Genomic DNA, 25,155 nt, shown 5'->3' with positions numbered 1-25,155 from the left:
ACTGACAAACATTGTGAGCCAGGCTAGAAATCAACATGGATGGTTTTCAAGAATCGAAAAGCATTGTCACCAGATGGCCCAGCCACACCACTTCCAGGCATCTACCTAGAGGGCTTACATCCCACCACAGACACTTGCACATCTATGGTTATGAGTGCATTGTTCACAATAGCAAGGGAATAAACTCTTTTAAAAAAAGTTTTGTTCAAAGAAAAATGGAGAAAATTATGTATGGTTCCCATTATGAGCTGCCATCTGCCTGCTATTAGGATAGCACACACTGCATTTGGTTAATCCATTACCAGCCAAATGCCATAGTTTATCCACATTTCCTTAGCTTTTAACCTCTTCTCCTTTATATTCCAGGATTCCATCCAGGACACTACATTGTATCAACTCCTAACAGTCCCCCTGGGCTCTTCTGGGAGGCCAGACATTTCTTTACTGAAACTGAAATATGTGAATTTTTCAAAATTTCATCTAATTTTCAGGTTTCTTTTAACTTCTATCTAACTTTAGCACTGTGCGACTTCAAGCAAGTTACCTCAAGCTTCAGTTTCTACATTTGAAGTTTGATTGTGATGATAAAAAAGCAAACAAGAGTTTCCTGTAGTCTGGTGTCTGAGCAAATGTTTGCCCTCTCTTCCCCATTAGCATGTATTTTGTTGGGTGAGAACACCCCTCTCTTCCTTTCTTCCCCTGTTTCCCTCTTCTGCTCTTTGTCCTTTTCTCCTTGCCCCTCTATCGCTGCATCCTGCAGAGCAGGGCCTTCTCCCCAGTGTCTGGGTACCTCCCATTTCTCTGACCTGGAATGGCCTTCACTGTGCTGGCCCCTCTCTCTTCCCACTCACTGTGGAGTCTGTGATGGCACATTGGGATTGCTTCCTTGCTAACCTGGTAAGTCTCTGGCTGCTATAATTACCATGGTATCACACCTCTCCCCATTTTCACCTCTACCCTCTCTACCTTCGTGAAGAAGGGTTCAGTTCAAACTGCAATAGCTGCTGCTTATGCTTAGATCAAAGGCACCCTGCTCTGGGATGGTCTGTATGTCAAATTGCTCTGATTTGTCAATAAATATAACACTGATTGGCCAGTGGCCAGGCAGGAAGTAGGTGGGACAAGGAGAGAGGAGAGTTCTGGGAAGCAGAAGGCTGAGTCAGGGAAACTGCCAGCCGTCACCATGACAAGCCGCATGTGAAGACACCGGTAAGCCACAAGCCATGTGGCAAGGTATAGATTTATAGAAATGGATTAATTTAAGATATAAGAACAGTTAGCAAGAAGCCTGCCACGGCCATACAGTTTGTAAGCAATATAAGTCTGTGTGTTTACTTGGTTGGGTCTGAGCGGCTGTGGGACTGGCGGGTGACAGAGATTTGTCCTGACTGTGGGCAAAGCAGGAAAACTCTAGCTACAGCACCCACTGGTATCTTCTCTAAAGCAGAACCACCCAGGCTGTAGACTTCCACAGTTAAGCCCATCACCAGTGATTGCCAGTACCTAGCTGCTGCTGTTGCTGCTGTGGATGGAGCAAGGGAAGTAGTTGAGGTAAGAAAGCCTGCTTTCAAGGGTAGGGCCCTACCATCTTTGAAGAGGCCACAAGCACCCCATCAGCTGCTCTAGCCATCTTAGGGATCCATGACAAGATTCTGCTAACACCAACAGCACATCCATCCAGGGACTCTTCTTTCTTTGGTTACCAAATACCACAGAGGTTGTGCCCAGATGCATGCATGTGTGTATTTACATGAATATAAGTTCATATACATGTATTTATATGTGCAAATGTGTGTGTCCCACCCCTAGGAAAACAGTACCAATTTAAATAAAACCCACCACAACAAATAGCTTCTATATACACTCTTTCCTTAGTCTGTAAGTCCACCAAAGTGCTTGTTCTACTTTGTTTTACTTTGGAAATTGAGGTCAGGTCCCATTGAGTATACCTGCATAGTAAGATATCACAGATAAAAAGAAATGCCTTGTTTTGTTTTGAGACAAGGTCTCACTTGAGCTAGGCTGTCCTCAAACCTACATGTAGCAAAGGATGACCTTGGCCTCCTGATCCTACCACCTCTATCTCCTGTGGGCAGGGATTACAGACAGTGTCACCATGCCTGATTTATGTAGCACAGGAGATCAAGGGCTTCATGCACATTAGGCAAGTATTCTACCAACTGAGCCACATCCCCAGCCTTATTTCTTTGGTCTCTGAAATTCAATTAAATTTCAGGTCAGGACATAGAGGAATGGAAATGAACATAGCTTCTAAGTGAAAAATACTTTTTTGAGTATTCGAATGAGATTTTAATATAAAAAGGTTTCAGTGTTGATGATTTCAAAACAAGAAAGAAGAGTACCAAAAAGCTGGCATTTCTGTAAGTCAGCTGCTGAGGAGCCCCACACCATGCTGACCGTGAGGAATCTCTGGCTCAACATGGCTACATTCTGCACGTACTTGAGATGTATCTCAGTGTCATTTAGAAATAGAAAACTCCTAAAACCACAAGCCAAGTCATCTCCTTCTCTAGTACTCTAAGACACCCAGTCTCTTCCAAGATGCCAAATAACGCCCCCCCTTTCCTTGTCCAAAAGCTCAAGAGGTGTTTTTGTGAAAATTACTGTTACTGCACCTAAGGTGCTTAGAAAAATGCCTATTGATAATTGTTAGTTACTGTTAAAATGCATTATCTACTACTTTAGCTCATTATAAATTACAATTATGAAAATATTTTAAGTATCTATTACTGTGCTGTCATTGGTTTATTTTACTCTTGAACATCTGCACATAACTCTGAAATTGGCCTTTTCAGTCAATTAGGGATCCATGTGTCTCTGTGCCTGGGGTAGCTCAAGCCTTTGTAGACATAAGCAGGGGGTGTTTCCACAAGATGTCACAATAGAACACCTCTCAGCTGCTCTTTGTTTTCACTTTCTGTCTTAGTGAAATGTTCTTATTTTTTTAATTATAATTTAATATTTATTCACAATATTGAATACATCCAAATAAAAAATAAAACAAATTATGTCTTTTAGGAAAAGAGGAGAACTTGTATTAAATGGGTCCTTGCACCAGGGCTCTCAATACTTCTCTGTGAGGCCTTGGTGCCACCAGTTAACAAGATTGCATATTTGCACATTTATGGAATATTTTTATTTTTATGTGTAGCAGAACAAACAGAACCCTGACTCGTGTCTCCATTTAGACTTCCGGTTCATGCTCTTTTGACAGTTATACCCATTTTCTTTAGTTACAATCTTTCCTCCACTAAGATTTTCCTCCTGGTTTTTCCTACATCCACTCTGCTCCCTCCATAGCCCAGCTCTTTGTACACTACATGCAATTCCTGCTCTGTGATCTCTATTATCAGCCTTCCCCCAAACCAGATCCTGACCAGTCCCTTTGTTACCTCTGTGTTGGAGAGCTGGAACCATGGTTGCTTTCCATAGGTAAAGATCTCCCAAAGGATAACCCCAAAGCTCCACACATCACTCTCTGTGGTGAACTTCCGGTACATGATGCTTTCAGGAGGCATCCAGCGGATGGGGAGCATAGTGTGTCCTCCCACCTAAAACGGGTAAAGACAGAGGCACATAAAGTTACCAAATAGACAGAATCAACCAGAAGTCTCTACCTTTCTTATATAAATGTACCCTCCATGCATTGGATCCTAATGTGGCCATGCTTTAGGCAACCTGAATTCATAGGTGAATGGAGATGCCAACATCAGTGAACATTATATTGAAAGCAGCTATAGGTCAGACCTGAGGGAAGAAGGCAGACTTCTTAACACTGAGCATGAAAACTAAAAGTGAGAGAGAAATAAGAGTCTGATACTAGAATAAAATCTTAAAATGTTTCTTAAAGAAAACTCCAGGAGGAAGCCAGGAGAATTACTGGTGTGAGCCTCCAAGTATAATAGTGGCCACAGGCATTGAGTCAGACACCTGGACAAAGGTGATCAAGGCACAAAAATACACTATGGACATCTAATCTGTAGATTATTAATTTCTGCTCTCATATTTCTCATCACAACTTGGGATCCATGCTTCATGTTGGATGGAGAATTCTTGAAGCCTCTAAGCCCATTTGTTAATAAGAAATTGGATGGATAAAAAGAATAGTCTTCAAAATGCTTAGTAAGATACATCACAGGATATAGTCTTTAAAATTAGCCTGAAGAGAAACTGGCTATTTGTGTGTTTACGTATGAGAGTCAAGAGTAAGAGAAAGCCACTGAGAAGGGCAAACGTTTGCAATATGACTGAGAGGAAAACCGCATAAATATTTACTACCACTGGGTTAGAGATATTAGCACACATGAAAGAAAATTCACAACACGATTCAAAACTCAGGAAGGAACTTCATCATTACTAAGCAGAACATCAGAAGTTGGACCTTTCAGCTAATGCGTGAAATTTGTTATGAAAGTGCTTGCTGTTGGTTAGAAAAGAAAGGAATTCTGTGTATGTGTCCTAATAAACTGTTAACACAGTCATCTTTCCCTGATGGACCAGTTGGGTGGACATCAACAGTGAGCATTGGAAAGCAGATGGCAAAAGAGATGAAAACCTCATATCTAAAAGGGTAGTGTGTATCTTCTCCTGGAAACATCCTAGAAAAAACCAGTCTTCTGGATGTGTAGAAAAATCACTAAAAACCTGAGACTTCTGAAATCAGCATAGCTTTGTGTCAGCTGTAAGGACAACGCAAGATGTTTCCACCTGGGAAGCAAAGATCAGGACTCTTCACTACACACAGGTTTTCAAAGAAAATAAAGTAAAAGCAAAGTCACCAGAAATTGACAAAGGATGATACTAGAAGAATAGAAAAAAAAGGAACGTAAGATATGCTATGACTTGAATTTCACAACAATAGAGCAGATACACCACAAGAATGCAATTAAAATCTAAATAATGCTTGCTAATTTGGTGGCTAAAGGTAATGCAATAACGAATAAGGGCTTCCTATAAAATGGAAGCAAAGTAAATAATATTACCAATAATGTTAATAGTACCACTGCTGCTACTGCTAACCTAATTATTGGGAATGAAATTTCCACATAATCTTAAACATAAGTGGAGAGAATAGTAGATCTGGAAATAATTAAAAGCCCAATAAAGACTTTATCATTAAGAGAGGAGAGAAAAGCACTCATAGATACCAATTGATTATTGATCATAACAATTTACACTTAAATATGCTTGCAGAAAACTTAAAGCAGCTTCTAGAAGAATGAAAAGTACGACATTCAGCTTCCTAACCAGTTGCAGGAACACAACATCAAAATCTCTCATCTTACACAAAATACCACAAAGGGGGCGAGCAGCATTAATGAACAAGAATTACAAAACAGAAGTGAACTCTAAAACTTGTGGACAGTAAGCATAAATGTGTTATTACTACCTCGAACATGGGAGGAAAATTTAGGTTAAAAAAAAATCAGTGGTTCACATTATTTAGAAAAGCTGTAATTAAAACAAAATTACAGAAAATATTGAAAATAAAACAGTGAAAGTACATGGAATAAAAATCAAACATAATCAGCCATATGTACACATACTACGCACATATACATATGCATACAAGCTAGCATGCATATTCACTGTGCAGATGTGTATGGCCAATTAAATTTCCTTTATTAATTTCTTTTTAGACATTTTGTGTTTTTTCTCATGTGACATTGAAAAACCCTGAATGTTGCAACTTAATATTTAAAAAGGCTTGTCATGTTTATTCCAAGTTGAATGTTTTATATAAAGTTGAAGAAATGCACCATTATGATAATTATGAACTTGTGTACTCAGATAAAACAATAGCACTATGTGAAATATACAGAGATTTTACACATATAAAAAACAAAATATAAAATATAAAATCTGATGAAGCCACCACAATGGAAAACTAATACATGCTAATTTTTTTAAATTTACACACTTCAATTACATATTAAACCTCAAAGAACATCTGAAATTTCAAAGAAAAAATGAATACAAGGTAAGAACAAGAAACATTTTCCATACCAAATAAAGCAAACTATAAATAACAGCAAAGGAGTAATCTATTAAAAGGTTCATTGGGAGCAATTAAAATAATAATATTTAAAAGTATTTTTGTAGTATGAACTCAAGTCTTATTCATTGAATCCTATGGAATATAACTGAGGTAATCTTTAGAAAAATATGTAGAATTTAAGTAGTTTTAGAATAATTAATATATAACCAAACTAGGAAAGGAAATAAAACCCTAAAAAGTACATAGAGAATAATAAGGAATAAACAAAAAGATAAAATTTAAAAACAAAACTGATTTGGTATAAATCCAAACAAACAGAGATGAAAAAGACAAAACTCTTGCTTGATCTACATAATGAATTGCTTGTCTTCCAAAGTTACAAAAATCGTTGGCAAGGTTAATAAGCAACATAGAAGAAAAAACTGTAAAATGCTAAAATTAAAAATCATCAATTTTTAAAATGCAAGTTTAGTGACTGATTTACTGGAAAATATTAATGAAAATCTGAAAAAATGTAGAAAATTTGAGAACAAATATTAAAATTATAGCAAATAAAATAGACATAGGATAAAAATAAAAAGGCAGTCTTATTTGTGAAGTCAACTAAGGCTTTCTAATCTGTATTTTTCCAATGTAAAAAGCATAAATACTTTCTCAAACCATTCTCTGTGGCTTAAATTTCTCTAAAAGCAGAACTGGTCTAACAACACAGAGCCTCAAACATATAAATACAGGTAAAGAGATTTTATCTATATGTACTGATATAGCCATTTCTATTCTAAATAAAATTACCAAATCCGAATAACTTATTGTATCATATTCAAAATGTACCAAAATAATAACAACCTTAGGAAATCTACTGTTCCATTTGTCTAATTAAAAAATAAAGAAAGGAAAAAATCATTCTTCCAAAAGATACTAAAGTTTTTTAGTACTGTTTTCCGATTGAAATTCCTAATCTATGAGTAAGGAAGAAAACTTTTATTTAATGAGATAAATGTCACAAAGTCTGAAAAACCTAAGAAGCACAAAAGGGACATCATTTCCTTGATTCTGTGAAACTGTCCAGGAAATCCTAGGCAATGCAACAAAGTAATTATTTTGTTAAATGGATATAATACCAAAATGGCCTCTAAATACATATCTCTCTATGCCTAAATTAGTGCTGCTCTCAAACCTCATCAAAGAAGTCTCCTCATGCAGCGACTGGTACTTAACACAGAAACTAGTAACTGGTCAACCTGCAGAGAATAAGTGCCTTTGAGAGCTTAGCCATCTGTATCACACCCCTTCCTCAAGATTCAGGGACCACTAAGAAGAGGGGGAGAAAAGATTGTAAGAGCCAGAGGTCAGGGATGACCAGAGCAAAACAGTGTCTTCTGGCCATTACAGGAATGAGGCACGCATGAACTCCCAGCTGCTGTGCTTGCCTGCACAAGACCAAGCATCAGCATTCTAGCATGAAGGGGGGAGAAGTTCATGAGCCCCGACTCCTGACTGAGGCGTCATGGAGATTTGGTGGATGAACACACTACCAGAAACAAAGTCAATCTACGAGTTATTAAAATTAAAAAAGGAAGACAAAGTTTGAGGAGTAGAGAGGTGGAATAAGTGTGGGAGGAGTTACAGGGCACAAATATGACCACAACACATGATATGAAGAGTTCTCAAAGAATTAATAAAATATCTATTTTAAAAAGTAAATACATAATAAAATGTTGAAACAGAAGAATCAAAATTGTCTGTTGTCTGGGAACAGCATGTTATACAAAACAATTAACTAAAAAGAAATTGAAACTTTGGTAGCTCTGTAAGATACCCATATAGGAACACAATAGCCACACTATACTAACAATACCATAGTAACTCAAAAAAGAATTGAAAATAAAATTGCATAATACCAACAAAGCACTTAACAATCTGAGACATAACTTGGCTTCAGATGTATAGGTCTGTTCAGGTAAAAGGACACGAAAGAGGACCAACATAAATGCAAAGTTTTTATCATTTTCTCTAAAAAAAGGTTTGGTGGAATAAGTCTCTCATTCATTCTTAAAATACAATGTAAAATTTGAGTGCAATATAAAATTTAAAACCTCCTATGGAATGGGTTATGGAAACTGACAAAATGAATTCAACTTTATCTAGAGTAGTGATTGCTTAATTAAAGACTTGAGCTAGAACGATGATGGGGATTTGTTTTATCAGATAGTAAGACATTTTATTGCACTACGTAATGAATACCCTGTGTTTAGCATAGGGATAGACAATATATTAGTGTAACAAAATAGAAAGCCTGGAAACAGAACCATGTATAAATACTAGAGTTTAATATATGAAATGATGGGTTAGTAATTAAAGTGTTGGGACAATGAACTAATCATTTAAAAAATACACTTAGATACCTACCTCACACCATATACAAAAATCATTTCCAGATGGATTAAAGAGCTAAACATAAAAAACAAAACAATAAGAATATTAGAAGAAAACTTACAAAGGTATTTGTATAACCTCAGGAGCAGAAGACCTTCCTACTTGATATACACTTAAAAAGTCATAAAGGATATAATTTATAGACACAATTTTGTAAAATTAAATATCAAAGACAAAATTCATAATTAAAAGACAAATGACAGAAATACCTGCAACATATGTAAAAGACAAATTATTATAATCATTAATAATAATAATAATTTTTTTTGTAAAATAGTCTTGCTAAGCAGCCCCAGGCTGGCCTGGAAGTCTTGTGTAAACCAGGCTTGCCTCAAGCTGGCAGAAGTCCTTCTGCCTCTGCCTCCCCAGTGCTGGGACAGACAAGGAATTAAAATCCATATGATAGGTAGATAAGCAAACGGACAGACAGATGAGTCAAGACTAAGAGCAGACGAGCCACAAAATAGCTACAAATGGCCACAAACGAATGGAGAGATGCCAAGTCAAAGAGCAGAGACATGGATTTTAATGACATTTGATAAAAAGGGAAAAGAACGGTTGCTATCTGATGTTGGGGGTGTGAGACCTGATGCTCTGATGCCAATGGTGGGACTGGAATCTGCTTCTGAGGGCACAGTCTTTGCTTTATCTGTCCACACTGACATTGCAAGAGCCCTGGAATCCATCGACTTCACTTCAGAAGTAGTTCAAGAATATTGTCTTGTGTGTAGGTAAAATTATTTGGTTCAAGGCCCTTTTTTGTTGTTTCTAAAGGAGGCAGAATATATTCATTTTTAAAGGTATATATGATGACTATAACAGAATGTAAAAATGCTGCATATACTGATATGTTAGGTATCTGCAGGACAATAAATGTAGTAAAATACAGCTCGTTCATAAATAGTTTGCCATTATCATTTATGTAAAACTGGAAATACATAAACATAAGCAAATATATAGTAATAGTGTGTAATTTAGTGAATGATATGAAAGGGTCCAGAAGCTACTAAACCAATAGTTTTCTATAGAGACAGAAGTAAGGAAGTTCCAGATTTTAGTATATATATTTCTATAGTGTGTGAATTTTTACAATGATTGGGTATTACATTTTAAAATTCCAAGATAAAATCAAACACAAACATTTGACTAGACAGACAGAAACCAGCAGACATAAGTACACATAAAAATATCAGTTTTGGAAAATAAGTATGTTTGTGATAGAATATGCTAGAATGGTTTGTCTCATCTGGTCTCTTGAGTGAAAACAAACAGAAATCAGTGATGTACCAATACATCACTCTGGGTATATAATTTTAAATAATGGAACCCTCCATTTGATGCTAGTATGTGTCTCAGTTGGTGGGTTTTTTATATATATATATATATACAATACAGAGAAAGTTTTAAATTGAAATATCTGTGTTCAGAAAAGAAGAAATTCAAGAGTGCTGGGTGTAAACCATGATGAGCCTAAGTGTTTGAGCAGACAACTGTCAGAACATTAACTAGTCACAGGGGCTCCCTTCAGAAGACTTTCATGGAGTAGCAGCACCAATGTGGGTGAAATTTATACTACATTCCTCCAGGAGTAAAGTCGATAACATGGCAAAACCAGCAAAAATTGGAAGTCAAGAAACCCTAAATTTTGGTATGATTTTTGATGAGTACTTAGCCTTTATGAACTTAAGTTTCTTCAATTTCAAAATATGAATTAAACAACAAGGCTTCCTCAGAATCATGGATACAAAAACCTACTAGGTATCACTAAGTGTGGAGATGTACACATGATACAATAATTGCTCACTGTATACATCTTCACATATTCCTGGACAATTATAGTAAATGTAACTTCCTTTATTGTCCATAAGAACCCATATTGATTTCCTTCCAGCATAACTAGAAGACTCAGTCTGGGACAAGTAGTGGTCTAATAATTCACAACGATAAAACAAAACCCTGAAAAGGGGGTAACATAAACTAATAAGGTCCAGGAAACATGCTGAAGAATGATTCTAGAAAAAAAATGTAGGAAAACAAAACTTGGAATGAATTGCTAGGGAAGAAGCCCCTGTCTGCTGTAGGACGCCTTCCACTGCCCCATCACTCCTTTCCTCTGTCCTCTCTTCCACATCTGCATGATCAACGAAGTTGGGAATTAGGAAATGCAGAAGGAGGAATTGCTTAGGAGAGGCTTTGCTCATTGGGTTTAGATGTTAGTCTATAGAAATTAGGTGGTCATGGGTCCCTAAGACCTGTTCTTTTGTTTCTGTCCCTCAGTCTGTGCAGGATTCATTGGGATTCTTTGCTTCTTAGACCACCATGTAGGTTGACTTAAGAATATGAATCTTCTTTAATTATTAAGTCTGTTCCCCATGAAAACCATCATTTTAGACATATGAGGATGAACATGAGACAGTATGAGTCACACTATCTACAGAAAATTCTCTTTAAACCCAGAAACCATTAAGATTTTGAAGGAATAGACTCCTAGTAAAGATACCAGGTAGGTGAGCAACTCAAGCTTCAGATATGCATTCTGAAGTCATTCATCAGCTAAGGAGCTATAAGGAAAGTCATCAACTGTTCCCAAACCTACACAAAGCAAGGAAATCTCCTCTGGACCTTCTGTCTAAGCAGCTTCCTGGTAACTCTGTTCCTTTGCAGTGGGGTGCACTTGACCCATTACCCATTAAAACGGTGCTAAAGGCTCTCATGGTGTCACTTCCATATCAGGAAGGCTGTGGATAAAAGTGCAAGATACCCAGATGAATTTAAATTTAAAACAACTAAGTTATAGCCATGAATACTACACAGGACACATGCATAACTAAGAACGTGGGTTTGTCTGAAGCTCCACTATAACAAAGTATCTTGTGTTTTTCTTTTCTAAAGCTGGCAACTCAAGATTCCAGATCCACATGGGAATGCCAACTGTATCCCATTGCCCCCTTTCTCTTTCCTCCTCCTCCCATCTGGTCTCTCCCTTCCTCTAAAGGGTATGAATGAGTTCACTGTCCTGTGTACCACAAAGCTCTTGCTCTGTCCTCCAATGCTTTCCCAATGTGTTCTACCTGTGAGTGTGGCCCAAAGCAAAAAGACCTGGTAGCTACAGTTTTCCTCAGTGAACAGAGCTCTATTTTCTTCTATCTATAGATCCTTGGGCAAATAATTTATCTTGACTGAGCTTCAGCCTTCTTACTAAAAAAAAAAAAATAGGACTCATATCTATAATCACCTCTCAGGAATGTCTGCCATACTTGTTAAAACACAGAAACCTGGGATTTTCCACAAATCCAGTGGATTATACAATTGTGAGTAAAGACGTATGACACTCATGATGCCCACACATTGCCATATCATCATGTAAGTACCACACGCTAATGGGTTGCACCACTGGAGTTCCTCTCCATATGGCCTAGAGATGCTTTCATTCTGCAGGGACCAAGACTTGAATAGCTGCAAAATAAACCACCTTAACACTGTGATAGATTTGCTACTTATAAAACCCTATGAGAGTTTCTATGGTGTCTTTTACAGATAAACTCTGAGAAGCACTCAATTAGACTCAAAGGGAGAGGCAAACTGGAAGCTACATTTGTTTGAATAACAGAAATGAGACAATGGCTTTTTTTTTTTTTTTTTTGGTTTTTTGAGACAGGGTTTCTCTGTGTAGCTTTGCGCCTTTCCTGGAGCTCACTTGGTAGCCCAGGCTGGCCTCGAACTCACAGCGATCCACCTGGCTCTGCCTCCCGAGTGCTGGGATTAAAGGCATGCGCCACCAACGACCGGCCAAGGCTCTTTTCTAATATGTTGAAGAATTACCAAAATACCATCAATTCCTTAGCATCAAATGCCACTCAGTGTTTTTTGTTTTGGTTTGGTTTTTTTTTTGTTTGTTTGTTTGTTTGTTTTGCATGCCTGTGCATGTGTGTGTGCAAAAGAAAGCACTCTTTTAAAGTCTGATTAATTCAGCGATGTTTCTTCATGTCTCAATCTATTGTTGTCTTTGCTCTCATATTCTTCTTGGGTCATTTGACCTACCAACTTCTCACCTTCTGGATTAATTCATTATATTCCCATGGGTCACTTCACATGCTCCTAGATCTTCTATATTCCTAACACCTGATTGTATGTGATCAAGTATTTACAGTCATGATTGGAGCCAAGTTCATAAATGCGGCCATGTGCTTCCTCTGAAACATGGTGGGAGATGAAGTATGTCTCTTTTATATGATCAGTGGATTGTGTCTGATCATTCATTATACAGTACACTTTCACCTAATGACTTTAGCAGCCATTGATGATCATTGCCAAAATCTATTAATTCATTAGTGGTTCAAAAGGATGACATTCTAATTATAGTATTCCTTCTGTATATATTAGCAGGAAATCTATAAATAAAAACTTCCCTTCATCTGCTATGTGATTGTACTGATTACAGCTTCTATGAGGCAAGATGGCTGCTTGACTAGTTCCCTCTATTTACTAGTTTTTAGAACACTGAATTCATCCCCTAGCACTATGGTTGAAATGTGGTTGGAACACATAGGCTTGTGTATTTGAACACTTAGGTGCCCAGCGTATGGTGCACTTTTGGAAGGTTGAAAAGAAGCTTTACTGAAGGAAGCAGATCCCCGGAAGTTGGTCTTCAGGTTTAATACCCCATCCTTACTTCCTGTACACTCTTTGCTTCCTGACTGCTAACACAATGTGATCAGCTGCCTCCACGATGCCTTCCTCTCCAGGATGGACTATACCCCCTCAAACCGTGAGTCAAATAAGTGCTTCCTCCCTTAAGTCGATGCTTGCCGTTTATTGGTGATAGTAATAAGAAAAGCAGATGCAGCCTTCTCCAAGGGTCAGCTGTGAGAGCTTGGTTTTGCCTCTGAAGAACGTGTCCAGGACGTGCTCCTTTTTAAACACACACTTGAAGTGTTTTGGTCCGCTGCAGTGGCTATTTTTGATGCCTCGTTTCCTTCCATCATTGGCCAATGGAAACCTCTGAAAGCTGTGCCTTGCTCTTCTCGTATAATCCCATCAGTCTTTGATCGCACCTTCCCTTCTGACATGAAAGAATATTCTGGGCTCCTCTTGTACATTTCATGTCAGAGTCTTTGAAGCTGCTGTTTCTCCAAGGATCTCTGCATCTTTTTCATGCACAATGGAATTTTGGGACCATAATATGACTCATAATATGAGTGCTCAGTGCTACTAGGGTGGTCATTACTTCTGAGTCTTTATAGTGGGAAATTCAAAGCCAAGGAATCATTTTTTTTTTGAAAGGGAAAAAATACATCATGACTTCATGATTTTGTTTCATCCACACTCAAATTTAGGATTGCTTGACTTCCTTTGACTTTCTATTGCAATTTTCCTCTTATGCTAAAAATCTTGATTTCTAGAATTTAAAACGTTATTGAATTGTTCTCAACATATTTGTTTCACTTCTTAATCGAGCTAGAACTGTGCACATAGTTTCAACATCAACCCCGCTACACTACTTTGAATTCCTTCTGCCCTTAAGACACTGACTGGAGAAGAACAGAAAGTGCAGCTGTGTCTTAGCCCCTCAAAGTCACTACACCAATAGACTTCCTATTTTATTTCTTTTTTAGTTTTAGAAATTTTTTTTTTTGCTTTTCATTTTCCAACTTATTTAATATCACTACTTGTTGATCTTGCTAAAAAATGGAAACATAGTTTCAATCTCAAAAGCACAAAGCAAGATCCTTTTACATAACTTACAGTTCTTATTCTACTACTGCCCTCGCCACTAGGCAACCCTACCCTCACCCTCCTATGCAACACAATTTGGGTTTGGTCCAGTTTATGCCCCCCTCCTTTTTTTTTTTTTTTTTTTTTTTTTTTTACAAAGGCACATATTGATTCAAATTAATTTCTCTGTTCTGTGCTTTGCTTTCTTAACAAGAGTTCATGCTTTCCTTGTATAGCTGGACAGGACTCAGTGTGTGTGCCAGCTGCTTAGTTTACCCAGTCAACCCCCACTGACAGAAGAGCCTGGACTTCCTCTCATGGAAAGCATGAGACACCAAGAACCTTGCCTGCTCCTATGATTGCACACCTGAGTCTGCACAACTCAGAGACACGTGAAGACCTTAAAGCATGTCCTCAGTGAGCACAGTTTTGAGGTGTTTTTGCAGATCCTCAACTCTGACAGGCACCTTTTCTGAATTTGAATTTAGAACTCCCCATGGTCCAGCAAGACCTCTAGTGATCAGAACCAAATTCTTGCACTCTGAGTCTCCAATTCCAAAACATAACTAAATGAAAAAATAATAATAAAAAATAAAAACCCAAAGGGAAAACAAACCTAAAAGGTTATCATGTGAGATAAAAAAATAAAATAATCCTTGGTAAGAGACCAATATACAGCCCAGGCAAATAGTTCAAAGACTTGAGTCACATGTCAATAGGAAAAAAATATCCCTTTCCTTCACAGATGTTGCCTTGCTGTGATCCTGGTTCTTGGATCACAAATAATGATAATAATCATAAAATAATAAAATAATTAAAAATTGGATAGAATTGATCCTGAATCATCCTCTGTATTAACAATAAATAAGTTCATTAATAATGTATGTGGGAATTGGTAAACAGAGGAGATAAATTTCCATTCACATTTTACTTTTATCTTCTAAAGTCATCAAAAGCTGATGTATATAGATATTATTTTGATCTACTGCCTGTTTCTGCACATTACTAATAATTGCAGAGATGCTCATTCCAAAAAAAATCGTAACATTTAAAAACTTATGGTCACTGGACATTAAATATTAAATTTAAATCTTCACACACATTTTTGTCACAGCAAACTATGATAGAGTGGCCAATAAAGGGCTTTCAAGCATAAAAATAAATTATATAAAGATAAAATTCAGTGTGGTAACTGAAATGAAAATATAAATTCAAGAAAAAAGAGGAGCCATGTAAAAATGGCTGTTTAAGAACTTGTTCATGTGTTAAATAGATGCTGTACCAAATTGCTCTGGTATTTAAACTTCATTAGAGGCATTAAAGGAATGATGTATTTTTTAATGTCAATGTTTACAATATTCTGGAAATGACGGCAGCACTTGCAACTTTTTAAAAGATTGCAACCAACTATATAGAAGTTTTCCCAATGACAACTTTAAAAGTATGAGGGGCATGCAAAGTTTTCCAAAATTATTATGGGATCATAAAAGTTTGGAGCACTTAGGTCTGGAACCTTTCCATGCAGAAGTGAAAGGTCCTGTCTCTCTTGTCTTTCCTCAGGTCTCTGACTGACTCATTCCCAAAAGGAGGTAATAAGAAGAGACGGGGTTGGAGAGGGAGCAGCATGCTAACCAGTGTAGGTGTCTATTTAAGATCCAAGCACCCTTCCTTCATTCTAGCCCTTAGTCCTCAGTCTCAGCTGCATCCTTGAAAGGCCAAAGTACATAGTGCAGACGATGCAGAGTGTGGGGTAGCTGCAGGTGACCCAGCCCCAGTTCTTCTTGAGTGTAGAATGTTATGCACCACAGGGAATTCTCAGACCTCCTAAGTCTTCCCCCACAGCTTTCATCTAGCTCCTGAACAAGGACTTGTGTTTGTCCATTTTCATTTTGCTGTAGTTAGAGGGAGCCCATTATTGTAGGTCAAAGAGAAACTCAGCTAGGCTATAGAAGATCCTCGTGCCTCTCTGTCTATTCCAGGGACAATGGGTCACCAAAGCATACAGATGCCTTCTTCTCACCCAGACATTGAAAACATCTACCCTCACAAACTCTGACTAGATACAAGACACAGTAACCTGTACTCCAAAAAGATAGACCAAGACCCAGAAAAGAAGAGTAAATGCATATCTATAGGGCAGAGTATTTCTGCAAATAACTCAAACTTCCTCTGTTTGGAAGGAAAATGGGTCAAGCCAGACTTTGGGAAGGAGATAATAAGGCAACCTATCTTCTTTGAGGAATTGGATGCAAAGAATTGTTCAAACTTCAAAATGTATGTTTATGACCAAATGGTCTAATAATCATCAAGAGATTGCCACTCATGGAAGATGCTATTTTTTAAATTCAGTTTTAGTGTTTCTTAGTGGCATGTCTTAGCACAGAGAAAAATACCCATGTACATTTAAGAAAGAAATAGAAAGTCAACCTCTATCTTCTTCATCCCCTGAGAAGTCTGTTTAACACTTAACACTGCCCCAGTAGATTTTGTCTCTTGTATCCTGCTCTGCCACGTCCCAGAAATACATTAGCCAGGGACAGCTACCACACAGAACATGACACTAGCTACTATTGTCCTAGTAGCCACCACTACAGTCATTAAAATTAGTTCCTCCTTGCTCTGGAGTTTGGGGTTTTCAAATACAGAGTATGCACACTAGTTGGGTTACACAGACAATACCATCTATACACACACTCACATATCAGGAGGAGGGATATGGGATGTCTGAATGTATAGATGGAACACTATGTGCACTTTGTGAGGACAGTAGCAGACGCTGACACAGACACAGACAGACCTTCTGGACATGCTCTTGTCATGTGAGGTTGATGAATACTCCCTTGGGTATTTCTTGAAATTAATAACCTTATATAAAAGAAAGGTCTAAAGTTTTCTTCCTTTTTTTTTTTTTTTTTTTTTGCCTCAAGACAATGGAAACAAATGTGTTTGCTCTAAACCAGTTGATCAATTGATTAGCTTTGTTAACAGTTTCAAAACTTTTCAGACCACTAGAATCCTTTCAGGAATGAGTGCTACTCATTACTGGACATGTTACTTATTCTAGCTGCTGGGCTCCTTAGCGGTTCCCTCCTTATGAACATGGGAATTAGCCCTTCTTGGGGTTGGGGATTTAGCTTAGTGGTAGAGCGCTTGCCTAGCAAGCACAAGGCCCTGGGTTCGGTTCTCAGCTCTGAAAATATTAGCCCTTCTTAAAGGGGACAGTCCCTGTTTTCCATATCACTCTCTGCGTGTTCAAGGCCACACTAGGAACAGAGCCAGGTGTGGTGGCACATGCCTTAAATTCTAAAACTAGTTAGCCATGGAAGTCTGGAGGTCTGCACAGACAGACAGCAATTGACAGAGCTGGGTAGGAAGAGGAAGTGATGTAGCTGAACGGAGAGAGCAAATCAGATGGCAGAACAGCAAGGCATATAAGCGTGGGTAGACAGGAAGTTATGGCATTTGGGGAGCCACAGAGTTGGTGAGGTAAGGTTAGCTGTGGCTTTTCCTATTTCCCCGATCTCTCCCAGGCTTTCACCCATATGTCTGACTCCATGTTTTTTATTTAATAAAACCATTTAGAAATTCATCTACACTCCCCCTCTTCCCAAGAGCATGGCTGCAAGCTATCCTCTCACTTTTTGTTGTTGTTGACAAATTGAAGATCTAGGCCCCAAGTATAGTAGGTACTTGGAACTGTTCTTAAAAAAAACAAAGAGAAAATTTACAAAGACATTAGAGTGGAGCTCTTTCAAAGCAGGGCTTTGTGACAGTTTATGCAGTCGGCATCCATTTAGCATAGTCTCAGAGGAGAGGCTGTCTTGCATCTGAGCCTCTAGCCCCTGGATTAGGAAAAAATCCTCAGAGTCTTCCAAAACTACAAGGAGTTAAGAGCCAAGCTGTTTAGCAATGTGAGCCTAGAGGAAAAATAAGCCCACTGTGATTCTTCCCAAGTCTCTTACCTAGAGCTGAATCTGCCAGGAGCAAAGTTCTTATATGGGTGCTCCAGGAATACATGCCTTTTCTAACATCTTCTCTCCCTTCCCTTCCTAAATTGGGACTAAATGTTGGCATCCATTCAAAGTCCCCCTGTCCCTCAGTGTACCCAAGCAATGTGTATATTTATGTATTAGAGAGAGCAAACATTGCAATGAAAAAAGACTTGGCCCTTATTTTCCTTTCCAGATGCCTTGACTCTAGCCTTTTGGCTGCACTGAAATCTTCTCATGGAAACAAAATTTCTAAGATGTTCAAAGAACTCAATTCACAGAACAAAACTGGAGGTCTCAACTCAGCTCAAACTCATAGATCAAACTGGAGCCCAAAGAAGCCACCTAGACCTCAAATGTGCACACTACTACTACAAATAACGGAAGACAAATCAGTCCACTGACTGATCCTAGATATTTTTAATTACCCTGTAATGCTCATGTACCAGCAGTTAGGTTGCAGTTTATATTCACACTGATTTGGGCCAAATTACAAATCATCTCTTGCAAACAAAGTTTTACTTGGCTAAATATTTTGTTGCCCTTCATGAGTTACAATAAGTGATACTGAAAATTTGTATGATAATTCAGGAAGCAGAGGACCCAAAGCAACCAGAGGAATAATGTATAACTGAGCAGGGGCTATATACCAGTTGAGTAACCATAGCATGTTTGTCCTCTAGAAGACTTACACCCTTGTGTGTGGAATGAAGATAATAATGCACCTACTCACAACGTGTACCCAAATGAAATGAGGTAGTAAGTGAAAGAAGAAATATACATGCATGGGGATTTGAATCTAAATCTTCCTTGCAAGCATCTCCCAAAGAGACTTAGACATTCTGCTCAGTGAGCCCTTAAAACAGTGAGACAACCATAGTGGATGAGAAACCAGATCAGGGATGGAAAGGTAGTCCGTCAGTCACTGGAAGAGCATCAGCAAGAAAGAATGCATCACCATACTCCAAGCCCTTCTCTCTGTGAGTTTTTAAGTTCAAGACGGTGCCGCCAGGGAGCACTAGGCACACTTTAGAGGGGCAGCCAGGAATTGCATGACTACCAGTCTTGATCTCTGCATCTGGGATGTCTGAAGAAAAGCATGGCTATGGTACCCAGGAAGGCCAGCTAAAGTGAGTCCCAGAGAAGACAAGACTGGAGCTAGCTAGAATACACAGCATTGTCTTTAGGCCGGGCCCTGCGACACCATGCTCTGAGTGAGAGGCTCTATTGTAGGAGATCAAAGAAAATTAAAAAGAGTGGCTTCAAGAAAATGAACTAGGAGGAACTGGAGAGATGGCGCAGTGGTTAAGAGTACTTGCTACTTTTGCAGAAGATCGGAGTTCTGTTCCCAGCATTCACATGGTGGCTTACAATCATCTTAATTCAAGTTCCAGTGGGTACAATGGCCTCTTCTGGCCTCCATGGGCACCAGGCATGCATGCAATGTAAATATATATATGTATGTATGTGTGTGTGTGTGTGTGTGTGTGTGTGTGTGTGTGTGTATGTGTGTGTGTATACATATGCAGGCAAAACATTCATACATATAAGGTAAAGTTACTAAAACTTTAAAAAGAAAAAGGAACTGAACTATGAAACAGTCTTTTATTCAAAAGGCAAACTTAGGCAGGAATTGTCTCCATTTCTGGTTTTCTCAACAACATTAATAAAAGTAACAACAATAATAACTCCTATCATTGACTACCACACTTACCTTCAAACAAAGGAACTGGATTCTTGAATCAGATATTATAAGTCTGGTTTCTGTTACCCAAGGGTATGCACCCAGGGCCATGTACATACTAAGTATATGTTCTACCCTGAGCTATGACCCCAGGCCTGTGATGCCTGTTTGTTTGTTTGTTTGTTTGTTGCTGGTTGCTCACTTGCTTTTGTTTTTAAGAAATGGCCTTACTAAGTTGCCCAACCTGGCCTTGAACTTACTCTATAGCATAGGTACAACCCTCCTACCTCTGCATCCCACGTGCTGACACCACAAGTGTGTACACTTCAATGACTGGGTGCTACTTTTACTGTATAGGAATCTGAAATGACAACAGATATACACCACAGGTGCCATGAGGGAAAGGAGTTATTTAACAATCCATGCAATAGTCTTCCTCATGACCCAGAGAGAGCACGTTTCCAGGGAAACTCAGGATGAGAGCCTGCCTGCCTCCTCCGCTTTGGCTGAAACACCCGGACCAGGTGACCTTCCTAACTGATGTTCTTTCCTAATTCCAGGATCCAATTCTAGCCCTCCTAACTCACCATTTGGGAGGTCTGTCATACAGAAGTCATGTCTGGATGTTAGGAGAAGCCTGTGCAACTTGTTGGGCCCTGTATTACTGCCTTAGAAGCAGACAACACAAAGCAGCTTCTGCTTAATCCCCAATCCCAGTCACCTCCGGGCCTGGGACTAATTAAGGAACATCTAAGGATGGCCATCAGCAGGCAGCTACCCTGACAAGAGCCAAGGAGCAGTGTTTAATTGCATCTCCTTCGGTAACAAGGCACCTGTATCATTGCTGGCTGCTTCCAAGCCATCTTACAAAAAGGTTATGTCCACTGTGGTCTTCCTTCATTCCTTGTGAAGACTTTCTGGACACAGTGCCTTTGTATATCACTCATTTCTCAGGACCAGGAGCTCCTGAATGCTGCCTTGGATGAGGAGAGACAAGTAAGCAGTTGTGTGTTTGGACCTAGAGAAGAGATAAATCGAAGCAAGGCCTGACACTTCTGGAAAACTCAGAACCCTGCATACTTTATTCTGTGCCCCTGGACAGGAGCAGGATCTTCTGTTAGAAGAATTGATGGATGCAGAAACAGAACCCAAAGATGGATGAAAGAGCTGCCAAACTCCTAAGTAGCCCTTAAGATAGGAATGGCATAATGTCATGATGTAGACAAAAACTCATTGCCAAGTCACCTCAAGAAATCACTTTACCTCTTGAAATCTTAGCTTGTCCATACGTTAGATATTAATAAGATTTACCATGAGGATTGAATGAGAACAATCCATGGAAATTTGGGCAGGGTGCGTGGAGCTTGGGAACTCTCAATATATGTTAGCAAAGAACTGTCACAGTGATGGTTATAGAGCAGATGTGGGAGTGTCAGTCTCTTGCTCGACTGTACATACATTTGCATAGAGTAATCTCTGAGCCAGGCATTTAGATAATTTAAGTGAGTGGGTGATTTTCTACTGTTTAAGTAGGTGGGCATGTTTGGTGGCCAGGGATGGTAGAGATTAGGTTGAATTAGGGAATCAGTTCCCAGTGTCCTTGGCTGCAGCCCTTTCAAAGTAAAGCTACCCTGAGGAAAGATGAGAAGTCTTTTCTGATTTTGCATTGATGCAAACAGCAAGCCAGGCACTTGCTTCCCTTTTTTCTCTGGACACTGCCTTTCGCTTTCCAGTAAGGTCATGTACTGCAGGCTCAGCAGATCAAGCAGAAAGGTACAGCTGTAGGCAGGGGTAAGAACTACGACTTCCAGATCACTCCAAATTAGTCATTTTAGCTGGAGGGAGACCAGAGCCTTTGGGCCCCCCTTGTGTTTTATTAACTGCCAGTTGAAAATGCCAGAAGGAGCTAGGGAAATGCAAAGGGGAGGGGGGGGACAGGGAGCACTTTGCATATTTTAATTACTTCAGTAAACAATACATATCACAGCAGAGACCTGTCATCCATGGCTGCATCCCCAGGCTAAAGAAAGTTGGAAGCGCATCAAGGGAGGGGGGATGATATGAGAAGCAAGCCAGGCCTTGGCAAACTCCTGGCTGCCCCATCTAGCCTCGCTGATGGTTGCTGGAGCAGCTCAGATGAGGCTCAGGACATCAGAACTTTGCATACCCCAGAGCTTTCTTGTGAACTAAAATGCACCTGTTTGCCCAGTGGAAATAAGATGCTTCTTTGAGTCATGAAACAAAATCCTTTCATCCTAAAGGATGGATACTCACAGCCTAAGAGGAAAGAGTTCACTTGCAGGACCACACACACAAAGCAGTAGACACAGTTCTTCATCTTCCCTAAAAGGAAGGAATTCAGCTTAGGAAAAAAAAAAAAAAATAGAAGAGTGGCATTCTCGGGGAAGCCTGAAGACGGCTGATAATGGCAGCTAAAGTATTCTGTGAACTGCAGAGTGATTTATCAACACAAGCTGGTACATGACTATTTTATTCAGCACAAGTCCCTAGTTAGGCATCCCCTGAGAAATTCCAGGAGAGGGGTATTGATTGACCCAGTCACGCTACCCTAACAGAGGCCAGAGACATCTCCAGCATTCTAGAAGAGAGGCAGCACAGTTGTTTCTACCTGGAATCCGAAGGAAAGGCACTCAAGTCACCTGAGATCTTGTCACAGTCCTGACTAGGTGCCGCCCCAAGTCTCTGGAAGCCTAGGGTTCCTTTCAGTCTCAATGTTCATGTCTGTAATAATGATGTATTAGACTGGGGGGGGGGCGTGTTAAAATTCTTCTCTGCTCAGAAACTACATGAATTTGTCCAAAGCATAATTATTTATCCAAATCAGTATGCAAAGAGCATTGAACAAAGATCCTGTATAGTACTTTCAGCCTTGGCAGTCCGATTTTTATAGAGGGGTGTGTGTGTGTGTGTGTGTGTGTGTGTGTGTGTATGTGTGTGTGTATGTGTGTACACGTGTGTGTGAACGTGTGTGTACTTACACACACATGTATATGTGGACAAGCCCATGAGAGCAAGAGCCCAACCTTGGAGGCCCTCCTCTCTAACATTACATCATACTACCTGCCTCATCTACAGGCTCCTATGTCCCTATCTATAAACTGGCTGGCTTCAGGAGGGGATGTACCGATGGACTTCTAGGTATCATCTGGTTCAAAACATAAAGTTCCAGTGAAGCAGAAAGTGAATAACCTCAGGATGCTCCTCCTGCCTTGGGAGAAGCACAGAGTTCTGGGGCCCACTTACTTCAACTCAGCCTGCTGTTCTGCACCGGGATCCCGGGAGGCCTCTCTGCAGAGAAGGGAGTTCGAGCGGGAGGCAGTCTCAGATGAAAGGGATGGAAGCTCAGTGCCTCCATGCAGCATGTGGCCTTCCAGGCCATCAGGGGAGGCCTGCAGCTGCGGGTTACACCTTCTCCCTTTGGAAACAAGCTCTGCCTCTTGGCTTCTTCTTCAAGGTCAGAAGTCGGGGGTGTGGGGGATGTGGGTGGGAGTGCTCACAGGATCAACACAGGAGAAAGTCTTAAACACTAAGCCAGCAATCACAGTTGGATGATATTAGCTCTCCTCTCTCCCAAACACAATCCTACTCTTTTACACATGTGCCTGTTTTCAAAAGCTTCCCTACTGAAGTCTTTTCCTAGGTCATCTAGCGGGTCCCCCCAAAATGAGCCAGGCTAAGTACTAGAGTGGGTGATCTCCAGGAAGAGAGCCTTCAAAACTTTTGGCCCCCACCATAACAGAGATGAAAAAGATAGTTTCAGCCGGGCGGTAGTGGCGCACGCCTTTAATCCCAGCACTGGGGAGGCAGAGCCAGGTGAATCTCTCTGAGTTTGAGGCCAGCCTGGGCTACCAAGTGAGCTCCAGGAAAAGCACAAAGCTACGCAGAGAAACCCTGTCTCGAAAAACCAAAAAAAAAAAAAAAAATAGTTTCAGCATTTCACCTTTGAGGCCAGAGGTAGAGCCCTTGTCTCAGTGAACAAGGCCACAGAATAGCAACATTGGGAGCCATTACACAGCTGCATGAGACATGGTAAGTGAATTAAGATGCATGGCTTTGTTCACCCTCTTGAGAACTAAAATGATTATTACCAACCACTTTACATGGAGGAAAGGAGAGGGGTAGAAAGGAGAGGAAAGGGGGAAAGAGATTAGATAGTTTATTTTAAAAAAAGGAAGAAGGGAGGGAGGAAGCAAGGAAGGAAGGGAGATGTAAGACATAAGCCTAAAATATTCTGACTCTAATAATCAATATCTTTGAGTGTACTTCCAACCTGAAGGAAGACTGACCAGTAAAGATTTTTTGTTATTGTTGTTTGTTTGCTTGTTTTTTAGTAAAGATGGTATAAAGCATGCAAACTGACGAGTTGGAGTAGTAGATTTAGGAAAACGTGTTAGATAGCTTACAATTTGATTTCTATAAACACCCCCATAGAAGTTGAAGAGCGACTTTCATGCTGAAATATCTGTATCAGCAGATGCGATGAAGTCAGATGAGAGTTCATGGCATCCCAGACAGCCCTCATAAAGATGACACCAGATTGCAACCTATGCTTCTCATAGACAGACTGGAAGCGGCAGCTGGGCTTGGACTCTGCCTCCTTGGTCTGCCCATGCTGACTTTTCTCTGCATAATGCCCAGCTTAGCTACAGGGGCAATATTGATGACTTCTCAGCTGAATTCCTATACCAAGCCATTTCTGGGAAAGGCAAGGCTTCCTTACTGAACACATTGGTCTCCAGTAATCTGTTCAGCCACAGCAACATCTATCATCACACAGTTCAAATTATGTTACCTTTGAATGTTTGAACATCTATTTCCCATCACCATCTCTTTCTGTAATATCAGTGTGTGTCAGAGGGAAAACAAATGGAGGAATGAGAAGAAAACCTACATAGGGATGAGAAGGAAGAGGACAGAGAAAACAGCATCTAATGAATCTGGTGCCATTACATGAATCCTGGTCTAGCACCAGAAATAATCCTACTCCTGAATTTACTGTTAAGGTGTCATGTTGTCTTTTCTGTTTAAAGGATTCTGAGTCAAGTTTTCTCTCATTTATAGCTAAAAGAATCCCTGGAAAATTCAACACAAGTTTGTCTGGAATCAAATGCCTCATTCTTAGAAATGAACTCAAGAAGAGAGATTGAGGAAGAAGGTAGAGGGCCACATAGAAACCAGCTTCCCTAATGAATGCAGAACAGCAATTTTTTCCTCTCACCCACCTTGTGCCCTGCATGGAAAGACCCATACACCAGGGCTTTATCATCTGTAAGACATCATGTGATAGTTCA

At 39.6% G+C, this 25,155-nt stretch overlaps 1 protein-coding gene across 4 annotated transcripts in view; it reads right to left on the bottom strand.

Moving 5' to 3' along the window:
* Positions 1-25,155, bottom strand: part of Ntrk3 (neurotrophic receptor tyrosine kinase 3) — a 372,046-nt gene that overhangs the window by 10,452 nt on the left and 336,439 nt on the right. For 2 of the 4 annotated variants that reach the window (XM_028879200.2, XM_028879202.2), the window contains 2 exons: positions 8,429-8,470; positions 3,414-3,572 (listed from right to left, as the gene is read on the bottom strand). In XM_028879200.2, the coding sequence (XP_028735033.1) occupies positions 3,414-3,572; positions 8,429-8,470 (201 nt within the window). The remainder of the gene's footprint in view (positions 1-3,413; positions 3,573-8,428; positions 8,471-25,155) is intronic. The other 2 variants (XM_028879201.2, XM_028879203.2) reach the window with 1 other exon arrangement.

This window comes from Peromyscus leucopus, chromosome 1, assembly GCF_004664715.2.
Source record: "Peromyscus leucopus breed LL Stock chromosome 1, UCI_PerLeu_2.1, whole genome shotgun sequence".
Classification (NCBI taxonomy): Eukaryota; Metazoa; Chordata; class Mammalia; order Rodentia; family Cricetidae; genus Peromyscus; species Peromyscus leucopus.
The sequence above is the reverse complement of the archived record's forward strand: the minus strand, read 5'-3'. Positions and strand labels throughout refer to the sequence as shown.